At 35.3% G+C, this 26,098-nt stretch overlaps 1 protein-coding gene across 5 annotated transcripts in view; it reads left to right on the top strand.

Annotated features, from left to right (window-relative positions):
• Nucleotides 1-26,098, top strand: part of LOC123705278 (insulin-like growth factor 2 mRNA-binding protein 1) — a 78,614-nt gene that overhangs the window by 41,156 nt on the left and 11,360 nt on the right. For 4 of the 5 annotated variants that reach the window (XR_006753289.1, XM_045653995.1, XM_045653994.1 and 1 more), the window contains exon 2: nucleotides 25,423-25,593. Coding sequence is in view for 4 of the 5 variants with exons in the window: in XM_045653995.1 (XP_045509951.1) it covers nucleotides 25,423-25,593 (171 nt within the window). In the remaining variant the exon portion in view is untranslated. Of the gene's footprint in view, nucleotides 1-20,736; nucleotides 20,928-25,422; nucleotides 25,594-26,098 lie in introns of those variants that run through there. The other variant, XM_045653997.1, reaches the window with a different exon arrangement.

The raw sequence follows: 26,098 nt of genomic DNA, 5'->3' as shown, positions 1-26,098 counted from the left end.
TGGGTTTTTGATATACTGTTTCTCTTGCTATTTCGGTTAGAGTCCGGGCTGTTTGGCTGGCGGGAGTGGTTGCGTTTATTAGTGCGCATCTTATCTGCACAGGAAGATATACTTAACTTCAGTCATTTTTTAACGCGTAATTTTTAATCTTTTGCCTTTAGATAGATCCATCAGACATATTTTTTTTTATTGCAAGATGTTTTATACGTTGTTTAATGGGTGCCATACGCAATTTTTTATTTTCAAATAATTAAAATGTCATCGAAATAAGAAGTCCACTCATTATATACATTTAAAAAAGAAAGTGAATTTGCGCATCTAATTTTTTGATATATTGTAGAGGATACCTAGAAAAGCTTAACTTGAGTTTTTCGACCAAGATTTCCTATGAGCTTTCGCCGCCATCTTAAAAAAAGGAGTAAAATTTGTTTTTAGGCCATAACTCGGCTATCCGATGAAATTCAGAAATCACTTATAAGACACTTTTTGTTCCTTTTTTTATGCTCTACAATTAAGTCTTGACCATTTTTTCCGTAACATGCATCGTTATCGAGATATTGATCGATAAAGTAAAAAAATCAGGATACATTTTTCGTCGTGTTTTTCTCGAAAACTGTAAATTTTATAAAAAAAAGACCTCAGATCAAAATTCTAGATCTTTTAATTCTCTATGATTTTTTTCCCAAGAGTTACCATTCCTTTTTTTTTAGCGTTGGGAAATGCTTTTACGCATCCCCCTCGGCAGTTTTACTGTCCAAGTGGGTGTGTGGGACTCGCTGCGAAGCCATACCCACTAAAACCCAACGGTGGCCGTCTAATCACCCTGAACGACGGGGGTTAACAGCCAGGCCTTGTACCCCCGCCGTCTATGTGGCGACTGCTGCGTCTTGTAGCGACCCTCCGAGGCCCGGGAGCGTTGCATAATGGGCGCCGATATTAGACAATATCGCCGTTCCATTCCGGACCTATCCACCTTACGTCACGGGGGGATCCGGTTTCTTTGCCGCGAGCATAGCTATAGTATGCGCGTATCTACGGAAACCTCCCCCCGACCTTTTCTCTAGGGTGTTTTACGGCTGGCGCTGAGAATATAGACGCCTGCGCCTGCCGGCTCTGCATCGTCGCTTTTCTAGGTATCCCCTACAATATATCAAAAAATTAGATGCGCAAGTTCACTTTCTGTTACATATTTGCCTTTTGGACTAAAGTGAAATTACATCAACATGAGTCCGCTTAAAAGACAAGTAACTTATAACTTAATATTACTTATATTATCCTTTTTTAATACATACTTATATTAAATAATTAGTAAACTAATATTTTTAATAGATGGTTTCATATTTATTACACTTTTGGGTATCAATATGAATTTGATGATACATATTTGGTTTTTATCAAGTTTACATTTAACGTCCTATTTGAGGTTCGTTGGGAAAAGGAGGCACGATGGTAGATTGTTGCAAAAAATGTAAATAGTAAAATGAACATTATATATATGTAGTATAAGTAACACAGTGATTACATCCTTCACGGGGACTCATGTTGATGGAATTTCACTTATTTCGATGATATTTTAATTATTTTGAAATAAAAAATTGCGTCTGGCGCCTATTTAACAACGAATAAAACGTCTTGTAATAAAAAATGTATGTCTGATGGATCTATCTAAAGACAAAAGATTAAAAATTACGCGTTAAAAATGACTTTAAATTAAGGATATTTTCCTGTGCAGATAAGATGCGCACTAGAATCTGATGGCATATTTATATTTAAGAAATAAAAGATTTTCATGTGGCAACTTATTTGACAACTATCAAATTGGTTGTCAAATTATTTGTCTTTTTTGCAGTTGATGAATAATTTTTAGGATTTTGTCTAAAAAATCTTCGAAAATGTCGAAAAAGCCGCTGCGATCACAAGCAAGAGGTGTTGTTTATAATGTGTATAGAAAAAAATTCGATGAAGAAGGATCAAACACATCACAATTTTCAATTTTGAAGATTTTATTAGTAAATTGGACTTACCCGTTTTGATACTTTAAATTAAAAAATATTATATGTAGGTAACTAAAATATTGTTTGTTGATTAGAATATAATTTTATGAAAACTTATTACAGGAGCTTACCATACGGCTATTCGTTAAGTCCAAGTTGTCCAAGTCAATTTTATAATGTGTGTTTCTGTTAATACTTACGAAAATAAACATAGTTTTATTTTTATTTTATTTTATAAAAAATTATAAGCAGTTTTGATCTACATTATCATTATATCGATATTTTCACATGGCATACTGGTAATGAATATACAAATAATAGGTATGTGTAAATACTAATAATATGTATTACCTGTATAAAAGTAATATGTATAATTGTATATTATACATCGTCGGCTTAATAATCAAAGTTCGTAACTCCACAAAAATGTGAAAAAAGACTGTTGATGCCATCTAGTGTAAAATGTTGTAAGCTATCGAATGGAATAAGTCATAAGTCCCAACAAAAAACACAAATTGTTCTATAGACTAATAATAAAACTACTTATGTCCACGCCGCCATTTTTTGCCGCGCAAAGTACGTATCTCCTTACGACAGTGCGGCTTTGGCAACGGTAGGAGGAGGACGCGTGCACTTTTTGCCAAAAAAGTAAGTATATCCTGGATTATTGTATTATTATTTGTGTAGTTAGTTGTATTAATGATTAAAAACGTTATTTCAGTTTGATTAAACTAGAAATATCCACGAAAATTTGATTAATAAGACTCAAAAGATTTTGGTGGAGTTAGGACGTTTTATTTTGTGTTCATTACCTTTTAAGCTCAGCGTCTATGGAGTTACGAGGTTTTATTTTGCATTATGTACGTAGCTAGGCATTATTTAATGGCGTTTTTTATTTTTATTTCAGACTTATTTTAGCTGTTCAGCATGTTTAAAAATCCTCGTGCACTAAGAATACTTCAAAATGTTGATTATGGCGAAACAGGAGAGTTCACGACGCAGAATCATCCAGAAATCAAGACTGGTTCTTACATAATACAGGAAGATTCTTCACTAGTACTTGAGAAGGACGAAAATACAAGTAATAGTATTAGTGGTACTCCGGCGAACATTATTATATCCAACGATGGATCTCTCCGAAAGTTATCCACAAGTAGCGTTTCGATTTTGGCAGACTCTGTACTAATAACTTCAACAAGCGAAATAGCTGACTCTAGTTTGCAACCGGATATTATTAACGATCCACAAGAGGCATTAATAAACGAGCCAATTGTCCACACGTCTGAGGACGAAATTAAAATTTACATCACTGAACAACCACATAACACCAGACCATCACCTGTATCTAGCGAACATATTGTAGTACAGCACTATGAAACTAATCATGAAGACAATATTATTGATCTACCCTCAAAGAAGAGGCAAAAAAAGAGTCGACCAGAAGATTGGAGCGTGAATAAAAACCAGAAACAAAGAGAAAAAGGCGAAATGTATCTAGGGAAGAAAAAGATAGACAATAAATGGATATTTATTGAGCCTAAGACGAAAAGAAATATGAAGGAAAGGTGCAATTGTAAGCTGAGTCTAAAAGGTAACACAAAGCTACAATGTACCAAAATATCAGAGGAAGAACGACAAAAAGGATTCGAAAAATTCTGGAATATGAGTTGGAAAGAAAAGAAAGTTTATGTCAAAATGTTGTCAATTTGTAAACAGAAACAAAGAGAAAGATGTGCTGGGACGTCATCAAGACGAGAAAATTCGGTAGAATTATACCTCTCAGATAGTGAAGGAAATAGATATCGTGTGTGCAAAAAAATGTTCTTAAACAGTCTGAGTCTTGGAGAATGGGCAATCAAAAAATGGATAATTCGCGGCGCTACGCCTGCAAATATACCAACACCAAAGAATAGTCTTAAATCTGAACCAAAGGAACAATTAAGAAAGTTTTTTGATTCCCTACCAAAACTGGAATCTCACTATTGCCGAAAAGACTCGTCTAAATTGTATTTGGAGCCTCTTTGGACATCAAAATCGCAGCTGTATAAGGCATACAAAGACGACTTCTGTAAACTGGAAAAATCCAAGCCTCTGAGCATTGCAAGTTTCCATAAAGTATTTGATGAGCTTAACTTGTCATTGTTTCGACCAAAAAAGGACTTGTGTGAGACTTGCGAATCGTACAAAACTGGAAATGTTACGGAATCTGATTTTAGACTACATGATGAAAAGAAGAAGGAAGCACGAAAAGAACTGGAGAAAGACACTGCTTCAAACAATGAAGTGCTCACTATGGATTTGCAATCGGTACTTTTGTGCCCACGGTCAAATGTGTCCGCTCTTTACTATAGAACAAAACTGATAGTACATAATTTCACCATGTATGACGTTAAAAGGAACAAAGGCTATTGCTACATATGGAATGAAAGTGAAGGAAAACTTACAAGCAATGAATTTTCTACTATAATTGTTACAGCACTTCAAAAGTTTACGAGGGAACACCCCTTACATGATGGCCAAGAATTGATTCTTTACAGTGACGGCTGTACATACCAAAACAGAAATTCTGTATTGGCTAATGCCATATTGAATTTCAGCATGCAGAAAAAGATAACTGTAATTCAGAAATATCTTGAAAAAGGACACACGCAGATGGAATGCGATAGCATGCACTCCGTCATAGAAAGGGCAATAAGACACAGAAAGATAAACGTTCCCGCAGATTATGCCTATCTGGCAAAAATTGCCTGCAAGAAACAACCCTATGTGGTCGAATATCTTTATCATGACTTCTTTAAGGACATTGAACGCACATTATCTTTCTACAAGTCAATTAGACCTGGTAAAAAGGCAGGTGATCCTACAGTGACTAATCTGAGGGCTCTGAAGTATGCACCCGAAGGAAAGATTCTGTACAAACTGAGACATTCTAGCACAGTCTGGGAAGAGTTTCCTATTAGAATGAAGAAAATATTATCCTTTATTCCATGGGATGACATACCTCAACTCTATTCATCAAGGTTGAAAATTAAAAAGGATAAGTACATGGATCTACAGGCTCTGAAGAGTAGTATGGAGAAAGATTATCATAAATACTATGATGAATTACCTCACTTTTAAAATGTCACACAACTCTATTTTTCAGAAGTTTTATTTTTTATTGATTTGGACTCAATATTAATTAATTCGTTACACATGCAACGAGTTATTACCTTCATAAAAAGTTTATTTAGTCTTATAGTTACCAGTACTAATATTAATAAGTAAATTTTAAAAGTTTAGACTGATCTCAGTTTTTGTGATAATAGTAATAAGTAAAGTTTTAGACTGACTCTGTTGCCATATTGGAAAGACAATAAGTTTTTATAAGTGTTCTATAAAGACTAAAACTGTAAGTTTCATAATTGTTAGTAGATTTCTAATAAAACAATGTTTCTATTTTTGCAATATCTTATGTTTTATTTGCCTAACAGATATTAATAACTAAAATTAATAACTGTAACTTTATTTAACACAAAACAACTTAACTCCATTTTCACTACGTAGCGCTCAAAATAGTTACGTAGAAAAGTTCGTAAATCCATTTTTAACTCAATAAATTAATTTTATTTAAAAAATAATCATAAAAATAGATTTCCTTCACAATTTTAGATAAATTTTCATTATAACATTAATAACTCTTCAAACAAAAAAAATAAATAATCGGTTTTTACTTGCTACTGTAAAATTTACTCTGATGGAGTTACGAACTTTGATTATTAAGCCGACGACATGTAAGTATGTACCTACATAATATTAAGTCGATATCTCATTATTAAGAACAGTATTGTCCACATATGTAATGTGACTAATGATATTGAGGACAAAATAAAAAATAAGCAGTATCAAGATCGTTCAGTCCATTTTCCCCAGGGTTGCACACTCAAAATTTTTATTTCCCTAATTGCCACCAGATTCTGGTTTACCTATAATAAACGCAACCACTGCGACCAGCCAGACAGCCCGGACTCTAACCGAAATAGCAAGAGGAACAGTATATCAAAGAACCAACTATACTAAAATTCTCTCTTGTCAACGTTGATACCTCCTATACGATAGAGGGTTTACGAAAAATTCCGGATAATGTTTCTTTTATCACATTATTTAAAATTTATGTAAGTCATTCACATTAATAAAATAATTTAACGTCAGTAAATTACGTTTATATTGATAATTGAATATATTGCTTGAATAAGTTCGTAATTCCTAGATGACTTTTACCCTCTTTGGGTGAACAATATGTGAAAAAATAAATATTTACCCCACACGCCCTCGCGCTTGGACCCCTGTTGAGGATGGTACACATCATAATGCAGGGTAAGGTTTGAGTACAAACATTTAGGGCCAATTTGCGTGAAGTCTATCAAACCAATTACTGCGAAGGGCTTCGAGCCTAGCAGGAGCCTACCTAGTTACCCGTTATTTGATTTTGGTTTTAAATTGTTTCGGCTATGTTGCGATTACAATACAAGTTTATTTCAATTATTTCATTTATCGATCGAGCTCGTGTGCAGAGTTAAAAATTTTCATCCGTCTATCACGGAACTGTCTTCGAAAATGTCAAGGCCATTGTGAGATGAGAGCAGACAGTTGCGTAACAGTCTGGGAAAGTGGTGTCGTAGTACTCTACTAGCCTATTTATGCCTTTCGGCCCGTATCCGCTTGTGGTGCTTAAATCAGTTCTAATTCAATTAACAATCTTTTCCGTCCATTTAAAATTGTTCAGTTTCATTATTATTATTCTTGCGAGTAGCTAGCGCGCTGGTTCAACTAGCCGGCTGCAGTGTGCACCGAAACCTATAATAGTCCTTTTCACCCATTGAGATATACGTATGGAGACGACACCGCCTACATCACTTATGTTCCGCTCAACATAGGCCATATACCCTAACTGCACTCAGTCGCTTTAGCGCGATGGTCGAGTTCATGTCTTGTAACTAATAATTAATTCAAGTAATGCGGCAAAGTGCAAAAAAATAACTTTTTATCGGTAATTAACTAGATAATCATTTTTAAAACTTGGTTCGAGCAAAATTTTTGGCGGGCGCCATTTTGCGTCATTTTTCATAGACTCAAAATTTATAAAAGGGCTGATAGACGTACGACCCTTAAAATCGCGGTTTCAAAGTTCGCGTACTTACTCGGCTCGACGTCGGTGAGTGCTGATTTACACAGGGTCAGTAACTGACTACAAATTCGAGGCAAATCAGTGCTGACCCGAAAAAAACCCTGTGTAAACAGATTTGAAGTCAGTACAGAGGCTTGAACTCAGCGCTGAGTTGAATATTCGGACACGAATATTTTAAAGTCAGTTGGCGCCCCCCGCCACCCGCGCACCCCTGCGTCAGCCAAACCTAATGAAATCGCGTCGTTTCAGTTGTTTTCGTGAATTCATTTTTCCCACTGACTTCACAAACGTGTGGTCACCGTGAGAAACGCACCACTACTACTTACTTCATGTAAACAGTTAAAGTCTGTCGCGGCGCCAATTTCGGCGCCGCGACTGCAGCACAACAGCCTTGCACAAATTTCAGCTAACTTTACAAAGTTTATTTTTCAAAAGGTATTTTTTCTGGGTCGTAATCCTCAGTAATTTTACCCTTGATGGGCACATATATTTCTTTTTATTTTACTTTTTGGAAAGCTGAAATACCTAAAACAAAAATTGCGTAGGTGTTATTTTTTGTGGTATTTTATTTTTCATTATATTAAACTAAACAATACTGTTTTTAGAAATTAAAGACTTTTTAACGCGATTTATTCATTATATTATTTTCTGTTTTTAATACTGTTTTTATTTTAGTAGCTTTATTTTTATATTTTTGGTGATATTGCCGACTGCCGCCTTAAAATAAAAATATGCATTAAAAATGAAGTGTCACAGGAATCATCATTTTATGAAAAGGACTATAATGAACTATTACATTGCCATTTAAATTAAAATATTGAATTGAATTACATGTATCCACCTAGTTGTTAAATTATTATTAGTAAATAGCTCCAGTGCATTCCTTACGGATAACAACGTTGAATAAACACACTTGCGGGTCGGCAATTGATTTGATTACTAGGCTGAGATATTTGAAATGGGATGTTGAGTTGAGGTTGATGTAAAATAAACGCATCCTTTTTCCTCATAACAATGTAGAGTTACAAAATGAAGGACAGCTTTGAGTCAATGGTTATCTATCAGTATGCAGACGCGGTGTGGGCTGGCTGCACCTGTCGGCAGGTGGCGCCCGCGCACGAGCCTATAATCGACTCCACCAGATTGCACAAAGCGTTTTATACCCCTCGTACTCTTTAATACGATTTAAATCGATCGTTTTATCCAGAGAAATATCAGCAACGGATGTTTCTTTTTCCTGTCCAGACGGCTTTCGGATTGAAAATTATTACGTTTGCCTGATTGCCTGGCGTCGCCGCCGCTTTATCCTTACTTGTTTATCTTTTTTATTACTAAATTAAACCGTAAACGCCTACAATCTGATGGAATTCTTTAACTCGTAGTGAATACGTTTAGTATATTAATAATAATTAATATATATTACAAATTATACTTTGTATTGGTGACTACAGAGACAAATTTAAACCGAGTTATGCATATTTCTGTCGGCTAACCTATTTATTTAAACTAAATTCTCAAAGGTCTCACCTTGACTTCTTGCCTATTTCAATGACATGAAATAATCGCTCCGTAAACTCCGTGACTTCGTCTGCAAATCGTTCCATTAAAACGCTGCGAATTGGAGTGCTATGAAAAGCATAAAATGAATAATCAGTTGATCTAGAGTGGTCGGAAACAATGGCTTTGAGCGGGCCCCTCGCCGCTAAGATATGTGCACGGTGCGCGCTGCACTGTGTGCAGTGAGTGTACGTACACCTGCGCTGCGGTGCGCGGTGCGGCCCTGCTGTTGCTGCGGCCCAGTATAATTGGAATTTTTGCATTAACGACATTCCTTCTTGGCGGCTTCATAATTTAAACAAATCGTTAAACTGAGGCCAAATCGTAGAATAGATCTTAAACGGTCTGTCGTAATCGTCAAGTTTCATTAAAATGTGCTTTGTGAACGATTGCGAGCCATTGAAAGAACTGCATTACTTATCGTGAATATGCTGTGATGAGTGAGACGCACGCAGGTGCAATCGGATGCACTGGTGTAGCTTTTCGCGCGTGCTCGCTATTTATAATAAAAGATTATCGTGGTCAACTTTCCTCCTATTTACGAGTTTGCGGGGCTATTATTAATCGCCACCTGTTTGCGCGCGTGCTCGGTGCTCCCAGTCTAGGCGGGCGCCTCCCGCTTACACCATCAACCATGCACACTTGACTGAATACCGTTGTCTTCGCGACTAGAGAAGTCTAATGGTAGAAGATCCGAACATAAGTCGACCTTCACCGGCTTGATAATAGAATGAGACCAATTTTATAATAAACTAGCAGTCCGCCCCGGCTTCGCCCGTGGTAGGTACATATTTACGTTTTCTCTACATAAGAACCATCCTCGTACTTCAAGGAATATAATAAAAAAAGAATTAACGAAATCGGTTCAGCCGTTCTCAAGTTATGCGCTTACCAACACATTCTGGGATTCATTTTTATATTATAGATTTAGTCTATTAAAAATGTATTAAAAATGGGTTGACTGGGAAAATCCTGCACAGGACATCATTTTTAATGAATTAAAAAAAAAATTAAATTAATTGCAGTAGGTATCAAGATAATAAAAAAAATATAATAGACTATAATATAAAAATATAAAGTAAGAAACCTACAGAATGTGCAGTCATAGTCGTTTTCTAATAATATTTACCGAGACAAACGGCTTAGACCGGGAGATATTGACACAAAATTTCGAGTCATTTGTAACAGGATGGCGGTTCTACAGGGGTCTTAGTACTTAATGACAAAAAGAAAAATGATGGTGTGAACGCTGGTACCGGCGGCTTAGTCGCGTGGGCGTTAGTCGAACTCGTCGGAAAAATAGCGATTTGTAACACAAAAATTTTAGAATTTACCGATAACCCATAAAAAAGAAGTAGGCGGTAGTGTCATGCCATACTTTTCCGCCATACCGAAGCGAATGTGTTGATTTAAAAAAAAAAACAATTTGTACCAGGCTTACTTTTGCACAGGTAACCATCGTCATGCAGCCATACTTTTGGGACGATTCCAAATGGTCGCCATACCGTCGAAAATCTGCAAAAAATTTTTTTTTCGCCAAACTTTTTCGGTTTCGTTAATTCTTTTTTTATAATATTCCTTGAAGTACGAGGATGGTTCTTATGTAGAGTAAACGTAAATATGTACCACGGGCGAAGCCGGGGCGGATCGCTAGTTGATTATAAAATTGGTCTCATTCTATTATCACACCGGTAAAGGTCGACCTATATTTGGATCTTAGACCATAATCGCGTTTTGTTGACACAAAACTACTCACGAGTCACGAGTCACGACTGCCCAGGTCCCAGTTGCGATATGCAGTTGATGAAAATTTTGTCTTATGTAACTAAATATAGTTCATCGATGTTTTTTCTTTTCTAAATTAATGTTTCCTTTGAGAAAAAATTTCTATTAGATTCTTCTAGTTCAGGATACATCGCCCATTTTTGCAAGTGACTACTATCAAGCTAATTTTCCGTTTGTAGCTTTATTTTGATGAGACGCCCAATAATTTCGTGTACGAAAGTCTCGATTGTGGTAGCTTACAGAGATAACAAGGATAAAAATTTTTGATTTGATGGTTCTCAAATATTTATTACTAACTGAATTTTTTTTTTGTTCAATCTCAAGATAATTAACTAAATTATTCGAAAAAATATTTGTCCTACAAAATCTATGGTTGGTTCAAAGAGTCCCCCTTTCCAAAGTGTATCGATAACGAGGTCATCATAAATGATTACTAACAAGCTGATTTTTTTGTTTTCACTTAGTTAATGTTTATATAATTCAACAGACATATTGTCCTACAAATTGCGTAATAAATATTTGAGAACCATCAAATCAAAAATTGTTATCTCTGTTAGCTACCACAATCGAGAGTTTCGTACACGAAATTGTTCGGTGTCTCATCAAAATAAAGCTACAAACGGAAAATCAGCTTGATAGTAATCACTTGCAAAAAGGGGCGATGTATCCTGACCTATTCTATTTAGATATTAGGACAACTTTCCTTTCAGGTAGCGTTACAATTCCACCCTGTATAATATGTACGACTATAATTTATCATAATTCATAATATGTCACTATGTCACATAGTCCTGATAATGTACGGAATCCTTTAACGTGATTAGTGATTACCTGTTAAATTTATTAAAGGTAAACCAGAATCTGATGGCAATTAGGGAAATCAAAATTTTGAGTGTGCAACCCTAGGGAAAATGGACTGAACGATCTAGATACTGCTTATTTTTTATTTTGTTGTTGTTTTATTAGTCACATTACATAAGTGGACAATACCGTACTTAATAATGAGATGTCCACTTAATATTATATAGGTACATATTTGCATGTATAATATGTACATATTATTTTTATAAAGGTAATACATATTATTATTTTCACATACCTATATTTGTATATTCATTATCATTATGCCATGTGAAAATATGGATGTAATGATAATGCAGATCAAAACTAGATTGCTTATAATTTATTATAAAATAAAATAAAACTGTTTAGGTATTTTTGTAAGTATTAACAGATATACACATTATAAAATTGACTTGGACTTGACGAATAGCCGTATTGGAAACTCCTGTAATAAGTTTTCATAAAATTATATTGTAAACAACAAACAATATTATAGTTACCTACATATAATATTTTTAATTAAAAGTATTAAAACGGGTAAGTCCAATTGACCAATAAAATATTCAAAATTGAAAATTGTGATGTGTTTGACCCTTCTTCATCGAATGTTTTTCTATACACATTATAAACAACACCTCTTGCGTGTGATCGCAGCGGCTTTTTCGACACTTTCGAAGATTTTTTTGACAAAATCCTAAAAATTATTCAATAATTGCAAAGAAGACAAATAATTTGACAACCAATTTGATAGTTGTCAAATAAAGTTGCCATATGAAAATCTATTATTTCTTAAATATAAATATGCCATCAGATTCTGGTAGACCTATAGATATTTTTTTATTTCATATAAAACACTCTTTGATAGATTGCTAATAATTTCTATAGATCATATATTATTCTGATGTATATTATAAAGTAAATATAAAAAATAAAAATCATGAATTAGTAACAATAAATAAAAGGTTCATGCTCACAAACTTATGCATATAATCTGTAATCATTTATCTTAAAATATTTGTAGAAGATTGCTTGCCCGACTGGGTTTGTTAATTTGTTTATGAATTATTTGGCTAGTAACGAAACCGTACAAAGCTATTATGTGTCAGTCTGTGTTGTAAAAAAATGCATTTTTTTTTGTCATTTAACTATTAAGTACTATATATATAATGTTCTTATTTAATTTAGGTGGTAATGACTACCTGATGATGAAAAGAAAAACAATAGAAGCGTGTTGCTCTGAAAGAGAGAAACAACATTTAAAGCTATTGTTTTACAATTTTAATTCAATTGGTATAACCTCCTTATTTCTTAAGTCGCACGTGACGCAGCAAGTGATCTTTTTAATTATAGAGTAATATCAAACCATAGTGTACAAACACCCACAGAGTACGTAATGACAATTGACAGCCAATTTTAAAGGAAGTCTCACATGAGAACTTCATTTACATCTCCCCCCCCGAATCGAATAAATGAAATTTAAAAGGTTTGCTTGTTTTATTCTACTACTGGAATAAGCTTTGTAATATGAAAATAATTCGACTCTAACTTTTTGTGACCCGTATTTACTTTGTAAATTGAATTTGAAATTTTGTCTATAATTTGATATGGTCCTATTTTCAATTCATCCAGTTTTTTTCGATTTAGCCTATTTCCGTTTTCTACATATACAGAATCTCCGACTTTTAGTTCACAATGTTTTCTATTTTTATCAAATTTTTGTTTATTATAGTTGTGCGATTTTATACTATTTTTTAAGGCAATTTTGCGGTCTCGAATTAGATGATTCTGTGTTATATTTTGTTTCAGTTCCTCTGGTAGAATGTCAACATTTTTACCTTCTAATAAATATTTTGGGGAAAATCCCGTTACACTATGTTCTGTTTCGTTATATTTGTCGGTGCACTCATGAGCAATGGTTGTCCATGCAATTTTATCTCTCTTTTCATTAATCTTACATCTAATTTTATTAACTAACGTTTGGTTTAATCTCTCGTTTAGTCCGTTTGAAAATGGGGCATTTACTGCTGTGAAAACAATAGGTATATTTTCTTCTTTTAAATATTTTTTGAAATCATTTGAGTTTATGCCAGGATATTGGTCTGATAGGATTAAGGCAATTTTATAATCTTGTGTTACTTTTTTGACAAGTTTTATGAAATCATCCGCATTCTGAGTTTTTGATGTCAGAATATAGGCGTAACGAGTGAAGTGATCCACTAATAGATGCAAATATGTTTTGGTTGAACGAGTACCACCAAATCCCCCTATGGTGTCAATAGACACAATTTCAAACGGATAAGTAGCCGGACCTAAGTGAGACATCTGTCCAAATTTGTAATTTCCTCTAGATTTATTTTTTATGCATACATCACAAGTTTCGCAAAATTTTTTTATATTATTTGATAAATTTTTCGCTTGATAAAAGGGCTTAATTTTATTTTCCATTTGTTGTCTTCCTAAGTGACAGTAATAGTAATGTACATGTTTTATTATTTTTTTGCTTAACTCCTCAGATAGTACAATCTTTTCATTCTTTCCTATCTTTTTATAATATATATTATGTTTGAAAATTAATTTATTTGTATTTTGTTTTATATCCTCATTTTTATCTTGGTCCTCTTTTATGTCTTTTAATTTAATAAAGTTCACTACTTTTAAACTGCAATCTTGATTATCATATGATTCCAATACCGGATTTCTACTTAAGGTATCTGCCTCTATGTTATATTTACCTGGAGAATAAATTATTTTAAAATTAAACTGTGACAAATAATATGTTAGACTCCCCAGTTCTTCATCTGTTCTACTTTTTATATTCATATTTTCCAATGGTTTGTGGTCTGTATAAACCGTAAATGTTTTTCCTATAAGCCAGTGTTGCCAGTATTTTACCGCCTCTTTTATTGCCAAACATTCAAGATATATGGCTTTCTTCTTTTTTTGAGAGTCGTTTAATTTTTTTGAAAAATAAGCACAAGGTTTTTCCTCACCGTTGGGTTGAATTTGTTTTAAAATCGCACCAATGCCTTGAATGCTAGCGTCTGTATACACATGTATTGGAAGGTCTGGATCAAAGATGGCTAGAATAGGTTTTGAGCAAAGTAGTTTTTTTATAGTTTCAAACGATTCTTGACATTTATCCGACCAAATGAATTTCTCTCCTTTTCTTAATAAATTATGTAATGGATCAAGGATAATTGAAATATTTGGTACATACTTTCCATAAAAATTAATTTTTCCTAAAAATTGACGAACATTTTTTTGTGTTTTAGGAATTGGGAATTCTTTTATAGCTATCAAATTATCTTTTAGTGGAGTGACGGTATTGTTTTTTATTATGTGCCCTAGATATTTTACTGAGTCCTGTGCAAAGTTGCATTTTGTGAATTTTAATTTTAAACCTTCTTTTAAGATTGCTTCTAATAATAAAGATAAGTGTTCAATGTGTTTTTTAAATGATTCTGAAAATACTAAAATATCGTCTATATAATTTACAGTAAAATCCGACAGTTTATGTTTTCTTATAATGCTACCCAATATTCTCTGAAAAATAGCCGGTGAAGTCTTTAAACCAAAAGGTAGACAGGTCCACTGAAAGTGAGCATCCTGTGTAACAAATGCTGTTTTATGTCTATCTTCAATTTTAAGAGGTATGGACCAGAACGCTGAGTTTACATCTAACGTTGAAAAATATTTACATTTTCTTGTTTTAATCATTAATTCCTCAATTAACGGAAATGGTTGTGATTGGGGAACTATAATTTTATTTAATTCTCGAAAATCTATACATAGCCTTGATTTTCTTCCTTCATCTTTTTTAAATGCTAGTGTTATGGGAGCAGCAAAAGGGCTGTAAGACTCCTCGATTAAATTTTTTTCTAGTAATTTTGAAATTTGTATTTCTATTTCTTTCATATCTTCAATGGAGCACCTATATGGTCTCTTACTACAGTATTTATCTATGATCAAATCTATATGAGCTTCATAACCTTTTACAGTGCCTACGTCATATTTGTCTCTAGCAAAAATTGAACTATATTTGGATATAAGATTATGAATAGCTGATTTTTCCTGATGTTGTAAATTATTTACTGAAATATCAAAATTATCTACTGGCATATTTTCATTAAAGTTTATTTTATATTCATCAATAGTTTCTTTTTTATCTTTATAATATAATGTATTATCTTGATTTTTCCCTATGTCACTACCCGAATATCCAGCAAATTTTTTTGTGTTTATAGATTGGTTTTCTTTATCTTTTATGTATTTTTTATAATGGTTATTTTGGGTGATATCTAAATTTTCATTTTGGGTTAAGTGAAATTTTTGTATACAGTCTAGTCCAAGTAGGAAGTTATAATCAAAGTTTTCTTCGTCTATAACAAAAATGTTGACATATTTTTCAATTTCAAAAATTTTAATTTTTAATTTTACCATTCCTAATGTTTTTTTTACGCCATTAATTGTTTTTAAACCTGTATTTGTATTATAAGTAGGTATTTTTTTTATAGATAATAATCTAGAATTTATTAAGGACACATTAGAACCTGAATCATAGATTCCTGATGTTTCCAAAGTGTCATTAATTAGTAATTTAACTTTTATTAATGGCGGCACAATCAGTTTTTTGGGTTAATTTCATTTAATTCGGTCTCTAATTCTGAATTATTAACGCTCCTTATATAATCTTTTTTTGGCCTGTCATTATTTTTAATTTTGAACCAACATTGGGATTCAGGGTGGTAACGTATGCCTTTATTCTCTTTTTCACAAATTTTACATGGACTAATCATAGGTTTTACATTTTTCTCTTTTAGTTTATTTTCCAGAGGTCCTATCTTTTTATCAAATGATTTTATGTTTACCTTATGCTCTAATCTTCTTATACTATTAAATAGGTCTTTAATTTCTTTTAAACTATTCCTATCAATATTATCCGCAATAAAACTAGGTAATCCAGTGGCAATCAGATCAATTAGAGTGATTTTATCTATGGATTTATTTATTTCTAACAGTAGTTTTTCTTTTTTTAACGCATATTCCAGTAACGAGCCCTGCCTGTATTTATATAACATTGCATACCTGATCGGTGACCAACCCCTATCTGCAAAAGTATCACAAAAGTTTATTTTCCACACTGCCCATTCTGAATTTATGGTGTGCTTTATAAGCATGGAACTATACCAGTCTAAACAAGAATCTTCTATAAATAACCTAAAAATTTCAATTTTTCTGCTATCTTCTATTTCCATTCGTGCACATTCCGCTTCAAAAGTATTCATCCACTGAGACACATTAGTTATTTTGCTATTGAATTTTTCAATAACAAATTTTTCTGCCAATCTGTTAACTGGTTTTGGTTTATCTTTTTTCATTTCAGCGAAGCCCTCAATGATCCTTGATAGTGATTCTTCGGAAATTCCTGATGTAGCAGATGGTGGTTCTGTTTGCTCCTCCAGTAAATATCCCATAAATTGTTTATTCCCATCTTCATCACAATAAACCATCTTCATCTCCGGTTTCATGGATACCCATACTTGTCGTTTCTCATGTCGTCTTTGTAATGTAGCCTTCACTTTTTGAAATATTTGGGTCTGTGCTATAGCCTCATGCAGTCTAACAGGTTGTAATTTATCTGGGATGGCAAAGGTTCTGCCCTCTAAATCCGTTATTTTCGTTACACAAATTATATTTGTTTTAATATCTTCACTGGCCTTGACCATGAATTCAAATTTTAATTTATCCATTATTGATGATTGAAAACTAGCTGTACAAATGTTGTTTTATAATGTTCTTATTTAATTTAGGTGGTAATGACTACCTGATGATGAAAAGAAAAACAATAGAAGCGTGTTGCTCTGAAAGAGAGAAACAACATTTAAAGCTATTGTTTTACAATTTTAATTCAATTGGTATAACCTCCTTATTTCTTAAGTCGCACGTGACGCAGCAAGTGATCTTTTTAATTATAGAGTAATATCAAACCATAGTGTACAAACACCCACAGAGTACGTAATGACAATTGACAGCCAATTTTAAAGGAAGTCTCACATGAGAACTTCATTTACATATATATTATGGTGGCAAAGCTGACAAGCATTGGTTGGTTCCACTTCCACGTATATTACTTTCCTTTCTGAATTTTTTATTATTTTACTTATTTATAAAACAAAGAATATTGGTTGCTAGGTATATCGAAAAGCTAAGAGTAATTTTTCTAACACATTATCAACCATTCTCCTGCAACAAGCTGGCATCAAGTTCCATGCTTCATTTCGATTTAACTCGTGACTTACTTTCGCTTTTAATTTCAACTATCCGTGTGAACCCACGGCTAATAGGTATATAATATGTCGATGATCTAATTTTAATTTAAAAAATAAAAAAAAATTAATTAAGTAATTAAAAAAGTTATTAATAATTATTATATTATAGAAAAGTACCACGGAAGCATGTACGCACATACAAAATAGGAATATAGAATGGTGAGTTTTGCGTTGTCATTGCACACAAGATCCTGTCAGACCGTCATGATAAATATTAAATAGTATTGCGTTTGTTAAATGCCTTTCTTATTCAAAGGGAACTCACCCCTCGGCGGACCCTTGCCAAATGTCGTTTGACCATGAAATTATTTGTTTTCCGTTTGTGTCAAAATACCCACTTGTCAAGTCCGGTGACAACTTATATTTGGGGAACGTGTGACAGTAGTTGCATAATGTATATTGTACCTAGTGCACACTAAAAGTTTTGCGTTTCTAGCCACCCATAAATGTTTGAATTTTGAATGTTATATTTTTTTAACCTATGAAGTCTCATAAGTTGAGGAAAAAAAAATTTGGCTGGAAGCTCGTGTCAATTTTTTTTTATCTCAAGTTGAAGTCCGTTGTCCGTAGCAAAAACGGAACTAACACGAAACAATTTTAGGGCGATGATTTTTGATGATTTTAAAAGTTCGTTTTCTCCGAAAGCTTGCACTGCACGCCTTCAAAATACTTTTGGGAGGGAAGCACCTTATTTGAGCACTGTAAGGCATTGATATGCTGAATTTCATCGCGGCCGTGTTTCTCTTCATGATGAAAGTCGTGAAGGTCGACCCTCAACTGCGATCACGGAGGAAAATATGGCTACCATCAGACGACTAATTTAAGAAAATTGCCATATCACTTATTAGGAGATTCGAGGACATCTGGGGATTGGTATGAGACAAATTCAGAAAATTTTACATGAACATTTCAAAGTTAGGAAGCTTGGTTGCCGGTGAATTGCTCCCAAACTCACTCCAGAACAAAAACGACATCGAGTAGATTGGTGTTAAGAAATGCAATTAAAGTACAATTACGGACATTCTAATGCCGTGTATAATATCGTGACAGGACATGAAATATGTATATATGGTTATATTCCAGAAAGAAAACACCAATATTCTTTGTGGGTGTTTGAAAGTGACAGCAAACCAACCAAATTGAGGCAGGCGAGAAGGGTTGGCAAACAAATGATTGCATTATTTTTCTCTTAGACGAATCCTGTCTGCACTATCCCACTTGAGTAACAAAAGACTGTTAATGCCGAGTGGTACACCACTATTTTTTGCCCAATGTCTTAGAAAAAATAAGAGAAAAGCGACCTAGAAGTCGCATCTTGTTGCACCATGACAGTGCTTCGGCGCACACCGCGAACAAAACAAAGTCATTTTTGGCTACTGAAAACATAGAGCACATGACTCATGCCGCACGCAGTCCTAACCTAGAACCTTGCGATTTCTTCCTTTTCCCAAAAATCTATGATTCAATGAGTGGTTCGACATTTACGAGGCCAGAAGAGGCCGTGGTTGCTTTCAAACAGCACGCAGAAAACATACCCTCAGACCAATGGTCCTCATGTTTCCAGAAATGTTTTGAACGGATGAAAAAGTGTTTTAAATGTAACGGAGAATACTTTAAAAAGTAGTAAATATAATATTGGACAAATAAATTGTTTTGTTTATTAGTTACGCAAAACTTTCAGTGTGGCCCACGTATAACATAATAATACGCTGACAATGTAACAGCTGTGTGGATGAAGGATACCGTTTCGTATGGCATTTGGAGTGATGTTCACATTCATGGTCATCTGATGATTTTGTTGAAGTTGTCGCATTTAACCCAGTAGCCGATGCGTCGGCTAGATTAATGACAGTTGACATGAGTCGGTCGTCAAACTTTTATGTTGCCAGAAATCCTGTGTCTGCAGTCTTCACACGGTTTGGCTCGTGTTTTTTTATCTTCTAGACCTATGGATTTACGAGGCTACTTCCATCCACATCAATGAAGGGAAATACTATCGGTAAATGTGTCAGTGAATGAAAAACCAAAAAGAGAAATGTCAATTGTATAAAGGCCGCTAACTCCCACACCATTCCCCCCACAAGTCTTGTTTGTGAACGTTTTCTGGACCTCGCGAAATGTGTATAGCCGACTTTCCGATGGTATTAGCAGTGTTTGTTTAAGATGCTGCTATACATAGGTATTATATTTTCTCAAACACTTATGTTGTACTAGCTTTCCACCCGCAGCTTCGCCCGCGCAGTCAAAGAAAAACCCGCATAGTTCCCGTTCCCGTGGGATTGCCGGGATAAAACCTATCCTATTTCCCGGGGTAAAAAGTAGCCTATGTCCTTTCTCGGGTATCAAAATATCTCTGTACCAAATTTCATGCAAATTGCTTCAGTAGTTAAGGCGTGATTGAGTAACAGACAGACAGACAAGAGTTACTTTCGCATTTATATTAGTATTAGTTGTATACGTAGTATATTATTATTAGTCTGTGGTATTAGTATGGATTATTTTGACAAATGAATAGGTGCTAAATGCTGGTTAGATGTATTTTTTAACGTGTTTCGCGTTCGTTATTATTCTTATCTTGTAAGATGAAGTTTCATATACCACGAAAACTGAAAATGTTGTGCATAAAATTTCCTTTAAATTATATTTTTTGTACGGTCGTATTTTTCAATTTCAAGTAGGTACCTATGATGATCACCGTTCCAACGACGGAAGCGATAACATAGTGCTTGACCATGCGTATGGGACGGTTGCTTGATCTTAGGTGCACGCACACATTATGATGAGGAAGCGATTATGAGAATACAGGTATTTATTTATTGCTCTGATTATATTTTTACGACAGTCGTTTGTTTTTTTTTTTACGTCATTGATATCGTACATTAAAGTTATGAGAAGATAGACGTTTTGTCCTTGAGTATCGGCGAGTAAAGTAATTAATTTCGAGTTGGGTGAATGATTGTTGGTTTTTATTAGCACGCGGTGTGGGTCGAGCTCGGGGCTATAGGCGCGACGCGGGGGGGAGGGGGGCACTGCAAGCCGTTGTGACACCGCTTCGCGCCCTCTGCGGCCGCACTCGGCACTCCGCGGCCCGCTCAGTCATTTGGATACGCTTGCACTAGCGCGCTGCGTGTACCGTTAACGCTGTTCGTTTTTGTAACTGTTTGTACGCGTGATTGCCGACCTGAGTGCTTCCACGTCAGACGCTATCGTTGCCGGTTTCGGAAACTAGATGCACAGAATGAAACACCACAGGTAGTACAATTTCGATTGAATATCATGCAACCGGCGAACCGGGCGAGCTTTTTCCTAGAAATATATCGAATTATTTTTAATAAGATTATTCATTTTTAATAAGATATAAGTATACATTTATAATAATGTAGGGTAATATAAGTAAATTTGAGAATTCAGTAGGTAATGGATTGCATGTAACAGGAGCACGTGGTGGGTTGAATAAAATGGCGGCGCCTGCGACGGCGCGATTGGACTTGAGTCACCGCGCCAAACGCCAAGTTTTACTGATTAAATTGCATAGTATAGGGCTATAGGGTGTCGAGGACTCGAGGTTCTCGGGAAGGCGTTCTGGTATACAGGTAGCTCATTCTTGTGTCAATTCACTCTGCCCTACCTAGGCCAAGAACTTGAATCTCATTACTAGTAGGTACTTATTAACAGAGTAAAATTTTATTCGTCGATTTGTCTCAGCTTAAAATCGTCTTAAAAATATTTTGTCGTAATGCTTTCACGTAAATGAATAACAACCACGCCTTCTTGCAATAACAACTACGTCTCGTATTGATATTTAACCTAAATGAACTTTTAAATATTTACTTCAATAACATAATATACAGTTAGATATAAGTTACATATTATGTAATATTGACATGATTTTAAAAGAGCAACTATGGTGTTTCTTGCCGGTTCTTCTCCATAGATACTGCTACTGAAAATATTTTTTTTTCGGACGCGATATTTTGGAACAATGTAGAACAAACCTAGAACAACCTAGAACAACCTTTAAAATTTTTCTAATTTCAAAGTGCGGTGCCAACTTCCCGGAGGTGGTTTTTTACGAATTTTGTGGAAAATAATTTTTTTTTCGGACGCGATATTTTGGAACAATATAGAACAAACGTAGAACAACCTGGAACAACCTTTAAAATTTTTCTAACTTCAAAGTGCGGTGCCAACTTCTTTTTGGTTTTTTACGAATTTTGTGAAAATAAATTTTTTTCGGACGCGATATTTTGGAACAATATAGAACAAACCTAGAACAACCTGGAACAACCTTTAAAATTATTCTAACTTCAAAGTGTGGTGCCAACTTCCCGGAGGTCAACTACTTTTTGGTTTTTTGCGAATTTTGTGGAAAATAAATTTTTTTCGGACGCGATATTTTGGAACAATGTAGAACAAACCTAGAACAACCTGGAACAACCTTTAAAATTTTTCTAACTTCAAAGTGCGGTGCCAACTTCCCGGAGGTGGTTTTTTACGAATTTTGTGGAAAATAAATTTTTTTCGGACGCGATATTTTGGAACAATATAGAACAAACCTAGAACAACCTGGAACAACCGCCAGAATCGCGATATCTAAAAAGTGCGGTGCCAGCCCAAAAATCGGGTTTTTTGACTTTTCTCGAAAAGTTTTAATCTCAGCTGTATGAAATTCTGGAACAATGTAGAACAACCTGGAACAACCTTTAAAATTTTTCTTACTTCAAAGTGCGGTGCCAACTTCCCGGAGGTAAAATACTTATGTAATGACGATTCGAAAGTGCTACTAAAATTAGTCTAATATAAATGTTTGAGTTTGAGTGTGAACAGTAAATAAGTAAATATCCAGATGTTTGTTATTGTAAGACTTAATTTGCATGTGAAAAATAATCAACACCAATCGATTGTTTTCACAAACGTTCCATAAAGAAAGAAAAAACAGTAGTACACATAATAATGAGCTGTATGAGAATAGTACGTTGAGCGGACGTGCCAGTGTTGCATGAGCCAGCGCGGGATGCCGCGCTGCGGCGGCAAGGGCTCTTGCGGCGCTGGTCGCCGGAACCAGTCGGTGTTTTGTCGTGCTCGGCTGCTCATTCTACTAGTACTAGGTGTAGGTAATCGTGGAATAACTATTTACTTTTCTGGGACTGCTCATATTAAATCGTTTGGTTTTGAATAACAAACTTCCCGTGCATTTACAGCAATTTAGTGTACTGTATCGATCCTTTAATGGTAACCGGTTGCGGCTAGAGGTCGGCGTAAATGTAACTTTCCATCCAAAAAGTTAAGAACAGGTCTCCAGACAGCGTACATTGTACAATGCCTTATTTGGTTGATTGTTTATAAAGTTTTCGGTGCTATTAATCAATATTCAATACGGCCTAACGAGGTCTGTAATTGCGATGCAATATGCATGGCTTTCTGCGTGTTTTTATATGAAACTAGCGGTCCGCCCCGGCTTCGCCCGTGGTACATATTCACGTTTTCTCTACATAAGAACCATCTTCGAACTTCAAGGAAAATTATAAAAAAAGAATTCAGGAAATCGGTTAAGCCGTTCTCAAGTTATGCGCTTACCAACACATTTTGGGATTCATTTTTATATTAAGCTTTCCACCCGCAGCTTCGCCCGCGCAGTCAAAGAAAAACCCGCATAGTTCCCGTTCCCGTGGGATTGCCGGGATAAAACCTATCCTATTTCCCGGGGTAAAAAGTAGCCTATGTCCTTTCTCGGGTATCAAAATATCTCTATACCAAATTTCATGCAAATTGGTTCAGTAGTTAGGCGTGATTGAGTAACAGACAGACAGAGTTACTTTTGCATTTATAATAGGTATTAGTATGGATGAATTATCTTACCATTATTTTATTTTAACTTGTCAATATTATTAATATTAGGACTCCTGTGTCGGAGGCTCGAAATTGTTCTCGTTTTTAGTTTTTTGTTCAAATGAGAGGTTAGAACTTGAAAAAAATATGATTTAAGTCAAGTTACTGCCTTTTAGCTTATCAAGAAACTGGATATATAGATAACTAGAGGTCCGACCCGGCTTCGCCCGTGGTACATATTTCGCAATAAAAGGTAGCCTATGTCCTTTCTCGGGTATCAAAATAGCTCTATACCAAATTTCATGCAAATTGGTTCAGTAGTTTAGGCGTGATTGAGTAACAGACAGACAGACAGACAGAGTTACTTTCGCATTTATAATATTAGTATGGATTATAGAAATGGATTTTGGTTAAAAGCAACGTACCTAGTTTAAATATGAATGGCTTTTTGCGTTTACTTAAAACCGTACCGGTACTGAGTGTGCAAAGTTAACCACGTTGCTACTTGCTACATTATACTTGCATATTATGGTTTTTTTTCGTTTTATGTTATTTATGTTATATCGAAGCACATTCCTTACAAAGCAAAGCTGAGCAGCGAACTTCTGCAAGCCGACATTTACAATACCTAAATAGCAAGATTTAAATTTCACCAACGAAATTCTTCGGCTGTTCGGTTTAATTCACGGTGAACCGAAGAAAACGCATTTCTTCGGCTCACCGTGTCGAGTATCGATGCCGTTGTATGTTCTAGGAAAAAAATAATAATACCAACACATGCCTACGTAGGTTATGTGCAGAGCAATATAAAAAACGCATTGTAGTGAATAGTTAGGGTTAAATAGTGCTCCGCCCCTCGCGGTACGGCCTGGACCATTCGCGGTACCCCTAGGGGATCACGCGCTATTGTGTTGAATGGGCGGAATCGTAGTATTAAAGCTGAACTAACGTTATACATATACGGATATACATAATATGTAAGTACTCTGTGTGTAACGCATTCCTTCGTACCTATACAGGTTTGCAATCTAATCGATAACTTGACATAGTTAGTTTAGCAAATTCATTGACTATTGCTTATTTTATTCAATGTCCGTGACAGAAAATAATAATCGAACAGCCGCGTGCGTATTGGTACTCTTCGCATGTAAACATCGCTGTTTCGCAAACGTTTTGTGATAACTCGTTGATAAGCTAACCGATTTAGTCGTAAAAAAAGTATTCGAATTGGGTCTGTATACGTATCGCGGTGTGATGATTGCGGTGCCAGGCGCGATAAGCTGTAACTGAGTACTACTCCACGCGGAGTAACTAGATATTATGATAAAGTGATAAGGCGTGTGGATGCGATGATCGTAGACATAGTAAGAGAATGTAGGTAAACGCGCTACGAGGGGTCACCTGGCACGGGCGACCCACTACGACTTGTGAATGGCGATCGGGGTGAAGGCGCGGGGTGCGCGGGGGCCGGCGCTCGATGATGTCATCTCCGGCTCCGCCATTTTGTGAGTAGGGTCGCGTATCGCTCGCTTGCAGGCCGCCGCGGCCGTCCGCGCCCCTACCCCGCACACCCGCCGCATTCTGATGCTCGTGCCTCGTACACGATACTCACGATTGCGCTTTTGTACCCCAGGGTCGACACACTGGGTTCAAATATTTGCTCCGTCGGAATGTACACAAGATGTGCATATCTCGATTCGGGGTCAAGTTTCAATATTTCATAACAGCAAAGTTATTAATTTTATGATAAATTAAAGTGTATGCACTCGAGATAAATTTCTCCATTCATACTCGAGTTATCAGTATTTTGTTTTAATAATAATTGAGTGATTGGGCATCGCAAACCGCGCGGATTCGCGAGGGCGATACGCGCCGACCTCTGTGTGTATATTATCAATGGGCATGTCGCTTGTCACAGCCGGTCGTCAAAAGTGCTGATCAGTGGGCTGCCCCTGCACGTTCGGTTCGACAACATCGAGCCTCTGCTCTCACAGTACGGCAACGTGCAGCACTGCGACAAAGCCATCTCGCGCGATGCGAACACCCAAGCGGTGTACATCACCTTTGAAACCCCTGAACAGGCACAGCAGTGAGTATAGGCCCCGCTTGACACTGCATGAATTTCTCTTCCACTCTCTGTGCTTATCTACACTGTGCTATCTTCTACTCTGTGCTTAACAACTGCGCTCTTTCGCGTTATTGATTGCATGACTTGGTGGTGGAAAATTTAGTGGTGTTGGTTATGGGATTATTAGACTTTTTGGCGACGTTTGTGTATTTGTGTGTTTGGTGGAAAATGTTCATGTCTAAAAGAATTGGGAGGTCAAATACTTTTATAAGTATTAGTTTCTTTAAGAGATAATCGTAAGAACTTAGATTAATGTAATATTGTTATAGTAATAAATTATATTTTTTAGGTATATTACTAAAAATTAATGTGCATGTAGTGAATTCTAATTATTCAATGTGCAAGAAAGTTGTATTTATGCCCCATACTGTCGTTACTTGTTCATTAACACGCATGCCATGTCTAATTAATGTTTTTAGAAATAATTATAATAAATGAATTGTAATAGATTATTCTTAAAATTTGC

The sequence above is a fragment of the Colias croceus genome, chromosome Z (assembly GCF_905220415.1).
Source record: "Colias croceus chromosome Z, ilColCroc2.1".
Lineage (NCBI taxonomy): Eukaryota > Metazoa > Arthropoda > Insecta > Lepidoptera > Pieridae > Colias > Colias croceus.
The sequence above is the reverse complement of the archived record's forward strand: the minus strand, read 5'-3'. Positions and strand labels throughout refer to the sequence as shown.